The sequence below is a fragment of the Prionailurus viverrinus genome, chromosome F1, assembly GCF_022837055.1.
Source record: "Prionailurus viverrinus isolate Anna chromosome F1, UM_Priviv_1.0, whole genome shotgun sequence".
Lineage (NCBI taxonomy): Eukaryota > Metazoa > Chordata > Mammalia > Carnivora > Felidae > Prionailurus > Prionailurus viverrinus.
In genome coordinates, this window is record NC_062577.1 from 32,147,916 (window position 1) to 32,166,416 (window position 18,501).

The 18,501-nt window shown below is 53.7% G+C and overlaps 1 protein-coding gene across 3 annotated transcripts in view; it reads left to right on the forward strand.

The window, feature by feature from the left end:
* Positions 1–18,501, forward strand: part of PLXNA2 (plexin A2) — a 206,636-nt gene that overhangs the window by 8,892 nt on the left and 179,243 nt on the right. For all 3 annotated transcript variants that reach the window (XM_047841079.1, XM_047841080.1, XM_047841081.1), the window contains exon 2: positions 15,739–17,005. In XM_047841079.1, coding sequence (XP_047697035.1) covers positions 15,773–17,005 — 1,233 coding nt within the window. In that variant the 5' untranslated portion in view covers positions 15,739–15,772. The remainder of the gene's footprint in view (positions 1–15,738; positions 17,006–18,501) is intronic.

Here is an 18,501-nt window from a genome sequence, read left to right on the forward strand (position 1 = left end):
CGCGCTTTTCATGACTATCCAAGCACCCCCATTTGCCTTTGTTTCTGGAGCCAGGCATAGGAAGATGGTGAGGGGATTTGGAAAAATGACAGTTGTTGCAAATGTGCGAAACTATTCTAAAATTTAGAGCAGGAATAAAGCCAAGCTGGGGACATTTTTCTTCCCTCCCTCTCTCTCTCTCTGAATTTGTTTGGAACTTTCTGAGAAAATAAGATTTTATTTAAAGAAAATGTATATGCTAAAGGTTCTTCTATATAAAAGTAGTTAAAAGACTCAATGGAGACTAGAAACTGACAGGCAAGCCACGTGTATGGCTCATGGTTAACATTTAACCAGTGGGGCTGGAATTTGAATTCTGAATTTGCTACTGCTGGGGTTTTGGTGCCTGCAGCTTTAAGAGTAGAACTGAGCGATAGTATCATAGAACTGGTAAGTTGGCATTTTTCTGGGCGTCAGCCTCCCATGGCAGGACAAGGGGAGATCTCACGGGCCCCTGGCCACCTGCCTGCAATGAGGCTTACATCTCTCCTGCATGCAAGGGACAGTCTGTCCTGTCGTGGGACAGACTCAGTATGAAGGACCCTGGCGGGAGCGGGGACCCAGAGCCCAAGCTGGACCATGAGCCTCAGAGATTAGATCCCTGGCTGGTGCTGATCACTGGACAAAGCAGCAGGGTGTCTGCTGAGATACATCGGCTGTCTTTCCCTAGCCCAAGAAGCTCCCCTACATCCAGCCGAGGCACAAGGAGCCGTGGCCCTCGTTGGAAGTGCAGAGCACAGGAAGACGGCTCTAAGAGGACAGGGTCCTGTGCGTTGACAGCCCTGTCCAGGAGCCTGCTGTGGAAAGTGAGTCCGACAAAGCACCTAGATTTTCTTCTCTAAATCACTTTGGAGAACACAGCTTGAATGACAATAGAAATGGGTGTTCTGTGTAGAATGCCTGAGAAACGCTTCTGAGCGTTTGATAGCTTTCACCCAGGCTCACGTCATAGGTGTGATGCCCGAGTCCACACTGGGTGAGTAGATTGCCCTGAGGCACACAGCGAGTGGCCTTCCACTGGCCTGCACGTTCGTGGGGGCTCCTCTGTCCCAGCCCACCCCAGCACTCTTGAACTGCCCGCTTAGCCACGTTCTCTTCCCGTCTCTCAGTCCCCAGCTGTGCCCAGGGACCTCCCCACTCTGTCTTGGGTGGGAGCAGGCGGGTGCCTCACGGTGCGGCTCTAGTCCCTGAGGACCCACGTCTGCCCTCCTCTGCTGGTCCTCGGGCCCCAGGACATCCGGACCACCTCTCCGCGGTGCTGCGCCATGTGGTGTATGTAGAAAGGCCCCCCTCTCTTCAGTGGCTCCAACCGGCTTTCTTCCATCCACCGCAAGCCTTGCTATTTGCACAGTCAATGGCTCTGGCAAGGCCGAGCCGCCCCTCCCTCCCCGAGAGGCACTGTGGGCACTGTTTGTGTCTCAGTCTCTATAGACTCAGCATTGACAACTTGAAGAGGGTGAGACAATGACCAAAGCAGCTGCCCGCAGACTGTGCTGGCTGGGACGCGGCCGGGGAGCGTCAGGCCGGCCAGAGTTTGTGTACCCTGCACCTGTGAGCTTTCTCAGGCAGCCACGGCCAACGCACAGGGGGAACTGGGATCCAGAGGCCCTGGTCCAGGCCACCTGATTGGCTCCCACCGCATGCCCACAGCTTTCTTGGCCAAGCTTTCCTCCAGCTGTGTAGTCCCTCAGGGCCTGGAGGAAAAAGCAGGGTCCTGGCCCCGGGAAGCAGCCATTTAGAACCTCCGGACAGGGAGAGGCAGAATGCCCGTCCAGGTTAGAGAAAGACAGGAAGCTTCGCCAGAAGCCTGCCCAGGTAGAAGAAAGGTACATTACTTGCAGAGATTGAAGTTATTGCAATACGATTTAATTTGATTTGAACATGCATTTATTGAATATCTACCACGTGCCAAGAGTAATGGGAGGAATGTCACCGTCCGGCTCTTGACAGGCTTGCAATATGGCAAGAGAGGCAGAGGGAGGCAAATAAATGACGCTCAGACAGGTTGAGTGTAAGTATTGCAGGAGGGTGGCGGAGAGGGAGATTAACCAGAGCCATCTGACCGGGAAGGGGCCGCCGAGGGAGGGGATGAGCCCTACTTCATTTAGGGAATTTAAACAGAGGTTGGAAGGTGACAGCCAGGTCTCCAGAAGGGATTCCTCTGTGGAGCAGAAAGGTATAATGGGTGACAGCTGAGATCCCCACCCACTGGAGTCCCTGTTTGCTGCTCAGTAAATACGATGGAGGAAGAGGCTCCACTGGAAGTGAAGTTGACTGTTGGCCCTGGCTTGGGCTCGTGAGAACGACCCGGAGCTGCTGGTCTTCCTTCCATAGTAAATCAATCTGGTTCTCACTGCTTCGCCCCCACGACTCCCCTCAGAGCAGGGTGCCGGGAAGGCTAGGCTGGGCTAAGCCCTGGTCTCCCCTGGAGCCAGAATTCTCCGTAATCACGTTTAAATGAGTACTCCGTCTCCAAGCAGGGGCAGACCGGTGGGAAGCGAGTCTTGGTCAGCTCTCTGCCTGCACAGCTCCGACTTCTAATCGTTGTCATAAGCGGGACGGAAACAGCTGCTCACTCCAGTCTATTATCAGCTTGGTTGGAGACAGAGAAATTTAAATGACAGTACGATGCTTAGCGAAGAAACGAAAGTCTGTGTTAAAAATAAAGAAAACAAGACAGCTTGTTTCATCGAAATGGAAGGGTTATTAAACAGCCCTGAATTAATCAGTGATCTGCCAGGGCTGGGAATTGCAGAGCAGCAGAGGGCCAGGGGAGAGACCTAGGAGAGGGTGGGTGGGTGGGAGAGCAGTCCCAGAGGGGGCAGGAGATGCCTTTGTCCTTGGGCTGGCTGCAGGGACGCGGGAAATATGCTGGTCTTCAGAGGGGGAAGAGGCAGCTAATTCTCTGCCCCACAGATACGAGCAGATACGGGGCCCCCAGCTACTCCCCTTACAAAGCCCTGCTTCTGGAATCTTGCCATCAGCCACCACCTGCACCAGCCCTGGGGGTTCTCTACCCTGTGCCTTCCCACCAGCCAGGACCAAGGGGGAGCCAAATGGCTTTGTGTGGATGGCCAGATGCCCCCCACCAGGCCTTTTCCTCTTTCATGGGGGTGGGTCCCCAAGAACTCAAGCGTGAGTTGGGCTCCTGATGCCCCACCCCCCATTCCACAGCACATCCCTGAGGATGACCAGAGTCTTGCCCACCTGGAGGCAGAGAGCGATCCCTGGAGTAGGTGATCTCTCCTTGGAGATCTCAGCTGGTGGCTCCTGCCTCCAACCCCAGGCAGCAGGGTGACATGTTTGACCCCGGGAGCCCGAAGTCCCCCCCTCAACACATCTAGTACCTTTGCCAAAATATTCCACCCCAGATATACCTGTCTTCTCACCTGTGAGGGGGTCCTGCTGTGGCCGCTGTCCCTCACAGGCTGGGGGAGGGGTAGGTTAATGACATAGCATATGGGAAATGCTCAATGAACCCTCAAATCACTGCACACATGGCTGTTTGCATTATGGGGGAGGGGGGAACCGGGTCCTGAGAACTAAACAGCAGAAGAAAGGATTTCCAGAGGGCACAAGATGGGTCTGGTAGAGAAACAGACTTGCTCACCCCTTGGCAGGGGCACGCGACGAGAGGCGGTGGCCAAGCGCACCCGCAAGCACACCCGTGTGCACGTGTGCACCCACCCGGGTGTGCAACATGTTGGATCTTGAATCAATCACTCCAAGAGCATTTTCTCTGCTCTTTGACCTCAACATTCTTTCTCCTCACCCCTCCCTCCCCCCTGCTTCCCTCCTGGCTGTTTACCCTTTTCCAGGCTCCTCTCTCACACCCCATTCATCATCCGGGCCAGATTCTCACTCAGGGAGTTCTTTTCATCTCCTGCCCCAGGTCCCCCAGCGCTGCACCAGCCTGCATTCCCCCTGCTTTCCCTCCAGCACATTCTTCTCCCCGCGTCAGGCTCTCTGATAATTGTGCACTTCACTTTCCCTCAAAGTTAGAGCGGGGGTCCTCGATGTCCCGAGCTGATAGGACTGCAAAGGTCTCAGGAAGTCTCTCTTTTCCCCTGTCTACTCATCAAGGGGCTTAATGCCACTCCAGGCGTTAAGGGTCCTGCAGACCGCGTGCTTGTGCATCTCAGCTCAGACAAGCCCCGTAAGCAGACAGATCTCTTTCGGGCATGCCAACCACCTCCCAGCCCTACATGGCTCCCTTTTATCCGGCTCCAGAGCACTTCCCCTGCTCGGTTGTGCATGAGTGTGAATGTGCCTGTTACTTAAGAGAGGCTGCCTGGCGCTCAGGATCTTTTCTGCAGGAGCTCAGCGTCTCAGACAAAGAGAGGAAAATAATAGAAACAGAAGGTGGGAAGGTACAGGGTGGGGACCCAGCCTGCTTAAGAAGCTTCCCCTTAAAAAGGAGTTACAACTTTGTATTCGAAGGCGGGCTGTCAGTTCAGAAAAGCACTGGAGAGGAGGAGATGCGGGGGAGGATCGGGGAGGGGAGTTTCACCCTACATGCTGGCCAGAGCCGGTCTGGAAAGAGCCCGGAGAACACGGAGCTCCAGCTCAGGGACTGTCTTCAGCATCTCCTCCTCCTCCTCCTATGGGCCAGCTTTCCTCTCTCCTCCTTCCCTCCCTCTTTCCTGCCAAGGGCACCTGGATGAATCACCAAGAGCAGCAGAAGTGGCCCTTAAATCACCCTCAAGGTGGGAGGAAGTGGGGGTTGAGGTGGAAAGCCTGGGGCTCAGGGGACTGGGGAGAAGGGCTACAGGGACCCGCGACACCCACTTCCTCCCGAGAGGCCAGGACCCTCAGGAGCTTCCGCGGCATAAGAATCACCTGGCTGAAACGGAGCCTCCAGCCTTCATCCCCAGCACACACAGGGCAGCCCTTGCTGCCGAGCAGGTGGTGTCCTTGCACAGTGTTTCTCCAAAAACAGAAACCAGAGTAATTGATGTTTATTCAAAGCTTGTGGGGTTAGCAGAACGTTTTCACATTCATAATCTCGTTGAGCCTCACCAACAACCCTGTGAGGTGTCCTTCAGCAGATGGAGGCTCCAAAAGGTTAAATAACATGTTCAAGGTCACCGAACTAGGAAGTGGTTGAGCGAGACCTGAGCCCAGGTCTCCCCTCTGCACCTGCTGCCTGGCTACATGCACTGCAGTGAGCTTGACCCCCTGACGGAAGAACCCTGTTCTGAAGCCTCCCTAGGGGAATCGCAGCCCACCCCACTCTGCTCTTGATCCCTCTCGCTGTCAGTTGGCCGCTTACTATTATAGACATGTCGTGTGATCTGTGAACTCGTGCAGGTTGTGGCTTTGGAGCCCTCTTGCCAAGACTTTTCCTGCATGAAAAGTTGTGCATCCTGTACTGTGCATTCTTCACCGGCAGAGCTGGCGCCCCCCCCGCCCCCCCCCACACCCCAGCTGATCCTTCTTCATCCTTCTCCCCACCTCATTCACCTCCCAGTGACACTTGCTCTTTCCCCAGCGGGTTCAAGATGAACGCCAGCCAGGGTCCTTCCCGAACAGTTTGCTCCCTTCCTCACTACCTCCACCCGTTATGACAAATGGTTGAGCCCCGTGTGTTAGTCCACACCATGTCTAAGGGCAGACTAGTCACTGAGAAAAGCAAAGGGGCATCCCCGTCTCCCCTCTCCCCTGCGCTCCATGATTCAGACTGAGCACAGAATGGAGGGAAAGGCATCCTGCTACCCCTGCACGAGATGCTGAAGAGCGCGAGGGATTATGCCTGCACTCCAAGAGCCTCTGATTCGATGGATAGGACACAGTCGCATAGCGAGAGAGCCACCCTGGCAATGCAGTGTGTGCTAAAAACAACAGTTGCTGAATGACTTTGGAGGAGAGACAGGCGATTGGGGCAGGGAGGTCCTAGAGGTTTCCTGAAGCTTTGAAGGATGGACGGGGTTTGGATAGGCAAAGAAGAAAGTGGAGACAGGTAGAGGCAGCTGCAGAGGTGAAATTCTGCAAGGTGTCCTGGGGACTCCACACGTGAACCAGTTTGTTGGGAGTGGAGTGCCTTTGGGAGAGGTGGAAAGGGAAGCTGGACAAAGAAGAGCCAGCTTGAGGAGAACTTGAACTTGGGTGCTTGGCCGTCCAGCCTCAAGCCCCTCTGGGCAACCGAAGGGGTTTCCATGGGTGGATGTCACACTCTGGCCATGTGCCTGCCAAAGTGAGACAAGGAATTTGAGGCACGAGGCACACTGGGCAGGGTGTCTGTGGCTGAATTAGCTGCCAGTGGCTTTCAGGGTCCGTCTCTGCAAATAGTCTCCGGGACAGTCTTACATGTGCCTTTTTCGGGGAGACGCCACCAGGCTTGCTGGTCAGGAGGCCCACTCTCGAACTTTGGGGAAGCCTGAGTTTTGGGAAAGGACAGTATTAAAAAATGCGTCTCGCGCTGGCACGAATGGCTCCTTTTCCTGCCGCGAGGGTGAAGCAGCAATGATGGGGAGAGCTCCTTGTTTCTAGAGCACTTCCATGGCCGGCCTTGGGAGCCACCAGGGAGGAGAGAGGCAGGGGCTTCTGCAGGAGAAGCAGAAAGTGCCGGGGACTCGGGCAGGGTGGGGGTGGGCCATTACAGTTTTCCTTCAAGAGGAGAACGACTGGGCAATTTATGGAGAAAGTAAGTGGGATTGAGGGCCAATCCATTGCCTGAGAGCTGAGATGAATGCCTGGGGTTTTGTTTGGATTTTTTTCTTCCCTCTCCTTTTCTCTCCCTTTCCCTCCCACTGCTGTGAATCGGAGCTGTGTCATTATTCTTTGAAAACATTACGGTTAATGGCAGCATAATATGCCATTATATGGAGTAACTGTAATTTATTTAACAATTTAGTCAGGCACTTTCTACCCTGTGTCCTGCTCTCCTGCCCCATTTCAACCTCAGAGTTCGTGGCTCTCCTGCCTACAGTAAGGATGGGGCGAGAAGGTAGGAGACACATCTCCAGGCTTCTTGGAAAGGTCATTTGAAATGCCCCTGAAAAGAGAGCTCGCCAGCTAGCAAACCTCTTGCCACAAAACAGCCCCAGAATCCACCTTGTAACCGATATCTCGACCCGGGCCGCCCTACCCCAGCCTGCTCCATTACCGAAATAAAATGGGAGCCTCAGGTTTTGACCTTTAAAATAAAGTACTTGCCCGATCTTACTGATCATTCTACTGATTTTTTTTTTTTTTTTCCCAGACCAGCGATAAGAGGGTTTGGTCAAAAAAAGTAACATCTAAATAGGTAGGCAGGGTGTAAGGGTGAGGACAACATGGGCATCAGAAAGTCCTGCTTCCTAGCAAAATGACACTGGCCTAGTTAGTCATCCTTCCTGAGATTCAGGTTTTTCATCTGTGAAATGGGTAGGATAATACCCATCTTGCAAGATAATCGCAGAATTCTCCACCGCATATGGAAAGGATCTAGCACAGGGTGCCACGTAGCAAGTGGGTGATAAACGCTAATAATAACGTTAGCCCCCTTTTATTATTATTGTTATAGAAAACAAATGGCACTTGCTCTTTTACGAAACTCATGGCCCTCAGGTTATGAAGTCTCCTAGTATGAATCTGACTCGACTTAGCAAAGCCGTAGCCCCCCTTTTATGCCTAGTCTGCCTTTGGAAGGAGCCCGAGAAGTCCTTTTTCTATCCTTTAAGCCCATAACGTTGACCAGAACAGTAACCCCACTTCTACGATGGTTGAAGCAGGGTCCGGCTTAGAGTCAGGGGGAAAGCGGGGTGACCTTTCTAGGCCCCACGCAGTGCAGAGGGCAGTCTTGCTCCGGGGCCTGATGCTCAGAGTCCTGCTAATTCTCAGAAATTCTTTCTGCCCCAGGGGTGAGGTGGCCATGGCAAGGCGTGTTCCTCCCTGGCCATCCCCCAGAGGGGGTTGAAGAGGGCAGAGCCCACGGAAGGGGGAGGGGGAGGGGGAAGGGGTGGCGGGGAAGGCAGCTGCTTGAAATTGATTGCTTCTGTAGTTTAGTTTAGACCATGGGCTCTCTCAGCGCTGCCCGGGTGGCGACCTTTAGATAATAAAGGGAATTCTGGGAGCTTTCTGACAGGCCCATGACATATGGGGCAGGTCTGCGGGGTCAGGCGGTGTATCTCCCTGCTCCCGGCCCCAGGGTAATGAATCTTGTTTTGACTTTGCAAAGCCAGCCAGGCAGTGCCCCAGAAAGGAGCCGGGCCCCCTCCCCTCCGCCACCCCTCAAGTGAGTGTGCGTCTTTGGAACCCTTCATAATTCAGGGAGACAACTCCAAGCTTTTACAGCCTGTGAGGGGACAGGACAAACACTGCATGTTTTGCTAAGGCCCTGGGAGAGTTGGTGTGGTTTCCAGGGCCCCATCAGAGCCCACTGGGAGAGCTGGGGAAAAAAAAAAAAAGCCACAGAAAACCCTCGCCTGGTGTGAAAAGGCAGTGGTTCCCCCGGGGGCGGGGCCGGAGGAAGAGCCGGGGTGGGGTGGAGGGAGTCGCAGCTTCTCCCATAGGGCTCTGGGGGCCTGCAGGTGACATACCAACTGTCCCCGGCCGGGAGCAAGCAGACGGGATAGGAAACACGCTGCAGGAAGAGCCGGACTGGTGAGACATGGCAGATGCTGATTCCGCCCCCGCTGGTGGTACAGCAGGGAAAGGCAGCGCCGCGGAGTTCTCCGGGTGAAAAGGTGTGCACCCTTGCTGCCCTCAGTTCCCACACAGATGTGAAGGACCCGATGTCTCTGATGCCTCGGCCCTGCGATGGCTTTTGCAAACGCGCGCACGCACGCCCATTTTCTTTAAAAGAACGACCCCCCTGAGCCAAGATGTTAGAGTATCTTATCCACCCCCTGCTGTGTTCGCTGGCTAGGGCTGCTGTGACCAAGTGCCCCGGACTGGGTGGCTGCAGCAGCAGAAATGTGTTGGCTCACAGTTCCGGAGGCTACAAGGCAAGATGTCTGCAAGGCTGGCTCCTTCCAAGGGCCATGAGGAAAGGGTCTGTTCCAGGCGTTCTCCCTGCCCCATCGCTGGCCGTCTTCTCTCCGTGTCTCTCCACTCGATCCTTCCTCTGTGCCTGTCGGCCTCTGTGTCCAAGTCTCCCCTTTCTGTAAGGACACCAGGCATTTGGATTAGGGCCCAACCTAATGACCTCATTTTAATTTAATTACGTCTATAAAGTCACCGTCTCCAAATACAGTCACATAACTGGAGGTCAGGACTTGGATAGACAAATTTGGGGGGTTCGTGATTGAATCCCTGACGCCTGCCTGCCCGCCTTTCTTGCCAGCACCCCCAGGGTCTGCACTCTGCCCCATCACTCTGCCTCTGCCCACTGTGACATCTGAGACGTAGGGTCCATGGCCGTCACGTCGTCTTGTGGGATCCAGAGCGGAGAACCACCCACAGCTCTGGTCACCAACCCTCACTGCCTCACTGCCCGGATTATGGGTTCCTCTTGCACCGCTGATGGGGATTGGTAGAGCCTCCTCAGATTTCCTTCTCTTACTCCTTGGTTCTCGGACGTTGGCCCTGGCTTCCCCACCTGTGACAGGAGTCCCCCACACTGACTGGTAGGGCATCTCCCCTCTCACAGTGTGAGAAGGTGGCTGGATAGAAACCGTCACAAAAGTCGTCTTCACACCCAGGGGAGGGCCACAGTATCATCGATTTCACCTTCTCAGGGAAGGATGCCAGGAGGGCATGTAGGCAGAGGCCCGTTTTCTCCCTCACTTTCTTCCTCTCGCTCTGGGGCGAGATGTAGCCACTTTGCCGCACATAACGGCACAGAGTCTGGGGAAAAAAATGACATTCGATTAATGAAGCAAATGCAGCTGGTATAGCAGTGACATCTAAATTGTTCCTTTGGTCCCTTTATTTTCTGTAGGAAATTCTCCCTCTCCCCACAACCCCCCCCCCCACCTTTTCCCTTTAAATCGCGTGCATAAAATACGCTAATAACAATCTTCGGTGTCTGTGCATGAGTGACAGCTGAAATAAGAAAAAGACTAATCGTACCTCCTGCAGCCCTGTCACATGGAGATTAAATGAGCTTCCCTCCCGCCCCTCCATGTTCTCCGCCCCCTCCCCCACTCTCTCCTCTCTCTCTGGGTCTCTCCTCAATGAGAATCATGGGCATTTGAATAATAATATTATAGACGCCATCAGGGTGACAGTGGGGAAAAAATCAGCCCAAACCCATGATTATTCCTTCAATCTAATAATTATTTAAATACCAGATAGCTCCTTTTACTCTAATTGAGGCCTTTCAGCTGTCGGCATTACCCGGGGCCTTTGCGCTCGCCCTCTCGCTCACCTTGTGCTACCCAACGTGCCTGGACTACCTCCGAGGTCCGTGTTAGACAGAGTGACGCTCAGGATGTTTGCATGTATGACTGTGCGGATGACATTATGACGGGTCCCTCAAGATCGTTCCGCCACAGGGAACGAGCCAGGGCCCCAGAATCTCACATGTAGACCTTTTATCTTCGTAGACCTGAATTCATAGAAGTCTTAAACCCAAAGGAGCCTTCTGAGGTCACTGGGACCAGTCCCCTGCCTCTGGGTAAACGTATTCCTGGACAGCGGTGGGGAAAATTCACTGTTAGAAAAGTCCAGGCTCCTTGGCAGGAAGCCCAGGAGTCCTCTCCAGATGGGATGTCCCCCTGAATATCTAACTTCAGTCTCTCCTGCTGCAGTTCTCTTTGGGAAGAAGGGGCTTCCTGGGCTGAGACTACATCTGACCCGCCTGTGAGGTCGCCTACCCCCCCAGAGGATGTGGCATGGGATACCACAGCCCCCAAGTCACAATGTGCGTGCCCTTCCTGCATGTGACGACTGCTGAGGCTTAGAATAGGTCAGAAGAGGTCATTCTCCCGACACAGAAAGGAGCCATGGGCGGTGGCTTTCTCACCCCCGACGGCCCTCAATCCCTGGCCTCCTTGAGCCTGCCCTCTGTACCCGCTCCTCGCCCAGGCCAGGCTCAGGCCGGCCCCTCACGGGACTGCCACCAGCAGAGTCACCTTCTCTCCCCCAAACTGGGCGGTCTCCAGGCAGAACACAACTGACCCCCAGGGCCCCTTCACCTGCAGCAGAGGAAGCACTAGACTTTTTGTCACCAGGTCCAGCCTGTCCCTGACTCATCTGGGGTCACAGTGGACAATTTGTCTTCTTTCCATGGGCTTTTGTTTCTTTGTTAAAAAAGAAGAAGAAGGAGAAGAAAGAAAAGTAGTGGATTGAAGCAATCTTACAATCCCCTTTAGCACAGGCCCTGCTCCCTGCGTGTCGGGCCCTCCTCCTCAGAAGGGAGAGCTGGCAGAGAGGACGGACTTCGCTCTGCCGCGGGCGAGGAACGAGCTGGAAGGGCAGCCCGGGAACAGCGGCTGACTCCTTCTCTGACTGCACGGCCTTCATTGCCACATGTACCTTCTCTCTGTCCCCATCCTGGCTGTGTGAGCCACCTGCTCGGTGCAGTTGTGTCTGATTGTCATCTCCTCCCTGCTTTGCCCTTGGCACCGACAGCAACGGGTCTGGGAGGTATTAGATGCCTCGACTGCCTGTCACCAACACCTGCCTCCTGAATCCTGATCAGGGCGGGGGGGGGGGCATCATCAAGCCCTCCAAATAAAATATTTAGTGGCACTTGCTTCCCAAAGAGGCGAATGTGCCTCTCCTTGGCGTCAGGAGTGCTCTGAGTAAGGTGTCTCCGCGGGCTTGGCTGATAGAGCGTGCATCCTGGTTGGGACTAGGGTTGGGGAGAAGACAGAATAAGCAAGTGTCGCCTCTTGAGAATGCATGTGGCAAAGTGACTTCACAAACAGTCACCGAGAGAGAGAGAGAAACAGACACAGAGGGAGAGGGAGAGAGAGAGAGAGGTGACAGGAAGAAGGAGGCATCATGGAGAGAAAACTCCCGAGGTTGACATCAGACAATTGGGGTTGGGAAGAAATGCTAGGGTCCCCAAGTCGTAGGCACATGCTCACTGGTTTCCACCAAACCGAGGATGGAAACTTCATTCTAAGACCGATCATGGAATGATGGCGTTCAAGAAGAGCTGGAAATATTGACAAATAAATTATTAATAGCATGGGCTGATGTATCTCGAACATTTCCAACGGGCTGGACGTCACTCCAAGCGCTTTATCTGTGTTAACTGACTTCATCGTAATAATCCAATGAGGTAGATGCCGCTACTAATCCCATGTTATGTAGATAGTGACATAGCATCACAGAATGGCTGAGGACCTTGACCAGGTTTACACAGCTGTCAGCTCTGTTTGAATCCAAGCATCTTGAGTTCAGAGCTCACGCATTTAACCATTAGAGCACACTGCCCGTCACCAGAGGCACAACCGTTCTGCTTTCTGCTGAACTCAGACAGGAGACTCAATCCTTGCCAGCGGGGCCCCGCTTTGGGATGGCTACCTGGTAATAACCAGCCTTGGCATAGAGAGGCGGAAGCTCTCAACTTGGCTGTTAAGTCTGTTGTCCTTGTGAAAGCCACACTCCCAACGTGGACTGTGAGCGTCCCCTGGCCAGCCCTGCATGGCAGATCATGCCTCCTCTTAACCCCAGCTCACCAGGGCCCACGGCTGCCAGATCACAGGCCCTAGGGGCTGTCTGTCCCAGAGCAGGTGCTGACTGAGGAACGAGAGGGAAAAGCCCACTGTGGTGGTCTGGTGAGAACTCCTGGCCTAAGCAGCCTTACCAGGGAGCCTGGAAGGACCTCAGTCTCAATTACACATTCTAGGAGCAAAAGGAAAGAAGCTCAAGGTATCACTTCACCTGAAAGAAGAGATCTTACAAACTGGTTAATTCAAGCCCCCTTTATTTTAAGATGAAGAAACAGGCTCAGGGAGATGCCAAACAAGATTAATGCCATAGTACTCCTGGGTGACACAGGGAGGATTTGAATCCCTGGCTCTTCCTCCTGCCCCATGACTTCATACCTTCTAGGCATCGGGCCAGTTTTCCCATTCATAGTTCATAGCTCCCAGGATTCTGCACCTCCACCAGCCTCCCTGCAGGCTGCAGAGAGCTATGTTGGGACTTGTGCAATAGTATTATAGAGAAGATCACCGTGGATCCATTCCCTTCCCGCGATTCAGGCTTCACTGGGTCAGAGAGAGCCAGGGTTCAGGGGTCTACCCGCAATGTTTATTCTCATGGAAAGGAAGAATATGAACAAATAACGGAGCTCAAGAGCTCTGGCAGGATTCCTGAAACACAGTCTCCTCGAGAGGCTTCCGTGATAATAATCACGGCTGACACCGGTTGAACATTCACCGTGCGCCGGGCGCCGTGCTCAGAGGTCCCCGTGCCATCTCATTCACTCTCATGACAACCTTAGAGGTAGATTCTATAATCGCCCCCAGTCTGCCAGAAAGAGACGGGAGACTTGACTTGCCCCAGGGCCCAGATGTGTCCCCCAAGTGTGCCTAACAACAAAAGCCACTCCCTATTCACACTGCCTCCCGTGGATAGTGGGCAGGGGGCTGAGGTGGTTGATCTTAACCTCACACCGTGTCCTTTGAAGTTATCTCTGCTCCCAGAACCTTCTTCCTCCAGCCACGGGCTGACCGTGTATGTGCAGGCGTGTTGTGGAGAAGGCAAGAGCTCGGTGCCTGGGTGTCTCAGAGCACACTTTCTGAAAGACCAAACCCCATGTGCAGGGTGGTGACACTTAACCACCCTCCTCACAGCTCCTGGTGGGAGACCGCACTCCGCCTGAAACCAAAAGAGCTTTTCTACCCAGAGACGGGGACATGCTCGGAATGGTCTCTCGTAGTTCCCGGGGGCCGGCTGGAGAACGTGAGCATTCTGTTATTTCCTTTCCACAGCTCCTCTTGAGGAATTCACGTCCTGCTACCGGCCCCAGGACGTAGCTAAAAATAACCTCTGGTTTTCAAACCGAAAGCTCTGTCTGTCAGGAGGCTTTGCCGGTGCGCGCGTGGGGCCGGAAGGGCTGTGTCAAAGTCGCTGAGGTCAGCCTGGGCCTCATGCCGCTGTTGCTTTCCTCTTTCCAAGGAAGCCTGGGGCCTCATGAGTCACCCCAGAGCACCCCAGTGGAGCCTGGCTGGAAGAGGGCCGTCAGGTGGGGCCTCCCTCCGGCACCACGGTGGCTGTTGGGCCTTGAGGAGGGGCCTTTCTAAAGATACAGAGCGAACGCTGTGCGGATTTCCAAGGTGGCGCCTGTTCTGATTCTAACCCGTTCCGGCCAGATTAAGGGGGCCGAAGGGGACGTGACGCTCCTAAGCCGCCTTGGAGCAAAGTCTCCATCCTCGGTACGGGTGTTTCCATTCCTGCCGCCCCCTGAGCCCAGAGTTCCGTCTGGACTTGCCTGAGAAGGTTGCTGGACAGTCTGTCCAGCTGGAGAACAGATTTGTCTGCCAGACAGCTCGCTGCCTCCTCCTGCTGCTGCCACCTGCTGCTTCAGCCACTGTCCCTGTCCCTAGAAGTCAAAGACGGTGCTTAGAGATGGGACAGGCTCGACTCTCTCATCCTCTGCCCGGGAGTCTAGAAGCTCTCCACAGGAGCCCCACCGTGCCCTTCTGGGCAGCTTCCGTAGAATACAGAAAAAGCTTTAGAGCTTGGGGATCAGAGGAACAGGAGCAAAGGAGTCAGGACGGGAGGGCGACTGGGCTTCAGACAGGACAGGCTGAGGCCTGGCGTTGACTTCGCGAATCCTTAAACAGTCGCGGGGCCCCAGCAGTGGCTGAATGAGGCTGATCCTCGACTCGCCTCCCTTTGCGCCCACATTTTCCAAACCCAGGACTCTTGCCCAGGCAGGTAACGCGGGACTCAGGTAGCCAGTCCCCCTCTGCAAGGAGGCCTGCCTCCTCCCGTGCTGCCCCTACAGAGAAGCAGAAGTTGAAGTCATTTCTACCCGACTCTGCTCACCGGAGAGGCAGAACGACCCCCCCCCCCATCCCCACCACCCCCCCCTACCATCCCAAAGCAGGGTGGAGGGGATCCACCCTGCTCCCTGGGGCTCCTCAGGCTCCCGAATGGTCCATGTGGAAACCCCAGTCCTGACAGTGTCTGTGTGGTTCATTTTTCTAACAAGTTCTAACAGCTAACCATCAGGGCTTCTTCTTTCTGGAGAGGACGAGGCTGAGGGGCAGTGGGAAGCAGTTTTTCAGGATGAGCACCTCTTCTATTTCCCTGTAGAGCATAGAGCATGAGAAGGTAATGAAATGCAGCGTGTGAGGGGCTGGAAGTCTGAACTAAGAAGGAATTTTATTTGCGGTATCAGACTCTGGGAGTAGTTGACCTGGAGAGCCTGGAAGAGGGCCTTCTAAACAAGCTTTTAAAAAACAGGCGAGATTTCCACTCGACAGGGAGAGGACAGCCGTGACATCTGGGTAGGGAAGACCGGCCTTAGTGCCGATGCTGGGATCGACCGGCTGGGTGAACTTAAGCAGTCTTTTAACCTCTCTGAGATAAAAAACAATGTCTTAAGAAGACAGAAATAGAGATGCTTTGTAAAGTAAAAAAAAAAAAAAAAAAAAATGTATTTTACAGCGTAAAGGCTGGAGACCAAAATAGATAACAGGATTCCCTGAACATCCCAAAGAGGGGGGAAAGTATATTAAAAATAGAAAAACCAAAATACAGAAGGAAGAGACTCAGAGCTAGTCGGGATTGGGACCCTGGGTCAGGCCATCCTATTCCCTCTTCCCAGGATTTATTTTCAGTCTGACCACCCTGCCTTGTGTTTTCCAGAATCATGTGAGGGCCGGCCGGGAAGGTGGAGTAGATGAGAACCCGGAGGATCTGTGTCCTCGTCCCTGCCCCACTCAGAATGGAACAGAGGAGGCCCTGGCTACGGGCTGCAGAGGTTGACCGCTGGTCTGTGGTCCTGCTCTCTGTGGTCTGGGTGCTGCTGGCCCCCGGGGCGGCCGGCATGCCTCAGTTCAGCACCTTCCACTCGGAGAACCGGGACTGGACCTTCAACCACCTGACCGTCCACCGAGGCACGGGCGCGGTGTACGTGGGGGCCATCAACCGGGTGTACAAGCTGACGGGCAACCTGACCATCCAGGTGGCTCACAAGACGGGGCCGGAAGAGGACAACAAGTCCTGTTACCCGCCCCTCATCGTGCAGCCCTGCAGCGAGGTGCTGACCCTCACCAACAACGTCAACAAGCTGCTGATCATCGACTACTCGGAGAACCGCCTGCTGGCCTGCGGGAGCCTCTACCAGGGCGTGTGCAAGCTGCTGCGCCTGGACGACCTCTTCATCCTGGTGGAGCCCTCGCACAAGAAGGAGCACTACCTGTCCAGCGTCAACAAGACAGGCACGATGTACGGCGTGATCGTGCGCTCCGACGGCGAGGACGGCAAGCTGTTCATTGGCACGGCCGTGGACGGCAAGCAGGATTACTTCCCGACCCTGTCCAGCAGGAAGCTGCCCCGCGACCCCGAGTCCTCCGCCATGCTCGACTACGAGCTGCACAGCGACTTCGTCTCCTCCCTCATCAAGATCCCCTCCGACACCCTGGCCCTGGTCTCCCACTTCGACATCTTCTACATCTACGGCTTCGCCAGCGGGGGCTTCGTCTACTTCCTCACGGTGCAGCCCGAGACCCCCGAGGGCGTGGCCATCAACTCGGCGGGGGACCTGTTCTACACGTCCCGCATTGTGCGCCTCTGCAAGGACGACCCCAAGTTCCACTCCTACGTGTCCCTGCCCTTCGGCTGCACGCGGGCCGGGGTGGAGTACCGCCTCCTTCAGGCCGCTTACCTCGCCAAGCCCGGGGACTCCCTGGCCCAGGCCTTCAACATCAGCGGCCAGGATGACGTGCTCTTTGCCATCTTCTCCAAAGGCCAGAAGCAGTATCACCACCCGCCCGACGACTCTGCCCTCTGTGCCTTCCCCATCCGGGCCATCAACCTGCAGATCAAGGAGCGCTTGCAGTCCTGCTACCAGGGCGAGGGCAACCTGGAGCTCAACTGGCTGCTGGGGAAGGATGTCCAGTGCACCAAGGCGGTAAGGAGGCGCTCGCCTCACTCTCGTCCCCATCCGTGGTCCCGGCAGCCTCTTTCCTGCCGGCGTGCCATTGCACACCCTGCTGTATCCAGCAGGAGTCTGAAATGAGAGAGGTTTTCAAGTTCCTGTTATCTGGTTGTGACCAGTAACACGGAGTCTGACCTATACCAGACACTTGGGGCATGTTTGTTGATCCATTGAGTCATTATGATTGATATGTATATGTGTGTGTGTGTATGTGTGTGTATATATATGTGTGTGTATATATATATATATGTATGTATGTATATGTATATGTCCATATATATGTGTGTGTATATATATGCGTGTGTATATCTATATATGTATGTGTGTATATGTATATGTACATATATATGTGTGTGTATATCTATATATGTATGTGTGTATATGTATATGCACATATATATGTGTGTATATATGTGTGTATATATATGTGTGTGTATATCTATATATGTATGTGTATATGTATATGTACATATATATGTGTGTATACATATGTGTGTGTATATATGTGTGTGTATATATATGTGTATATATATATATGTGTGTATATATATGTATGTGTGTATATGTATATGTACATATATATGTGTGTGTATGTATATGTGTGTGTATATATATGTGTATATCTATATATGTATGTGTGTATGTGTATATATACATATATGTGTGTGTACATATATGTATATATATATACATGCACATATGTACGTGTGTATGTGTGTATATGTATAGTGCCTGCATCATACCTGGCACACTGTTGTAGGCACTGCAGGCTTCAGCAGTGAGCCAGACAGCAAAGTTCCCTGCCTTCATGGATCTTTCATGAGCGCAGTGAGATAAATAAGTACATAAGGTGTGTCATCTGTCAGAGGTCAGTAATTACTGTGGAGAAAAATAAAGTAGGGAAGAGGGAGAGGCAATACCCAAAAAGGTTGATTCATTGGAAAAGTGGCATTTGAGCAAAGACTGAGGAAGGTAAGGAAGTGAGTCATGTTGATATCTAGGGAAAACATTCCAGAGAAGGAGCAGCAAGAACAAAGAATTCAAGGCATGCTGGGAGTGTGTGAGGAGCAGTAGAGAGCATTCGGGAGAAAGAGTGGTAGGGGATGAGGCCGGTCAGTGGTGACGGGGACCAGATCGTCCACATGCAGGGCTCTGTGGGCCACTGGGAAGACAAGTGAGGGAGCCGAGGAGGCAAATGGATATGTAAGTTAGAGGAGCAGGAAAGGAGTCAAGCTTGACTGGTAGATTGAAGACTGGGGAAGAAGAATCAGGAGTCTGGACAAAGGGAAAAGAAGAGAGTAAGGGAGGCTCAGGATCCAGACCTGAGGACAGCATATGTAAAAACATCTGTGGCAAACACTGTCCTGACAGAGGGTCAAGATGCCGTCTAAGCGGTCACCACCGTGATCCATCCATCCATCCATCATCCATCTGCCTACCCATTCCTCCCTCCATCCATTCAGCACCCA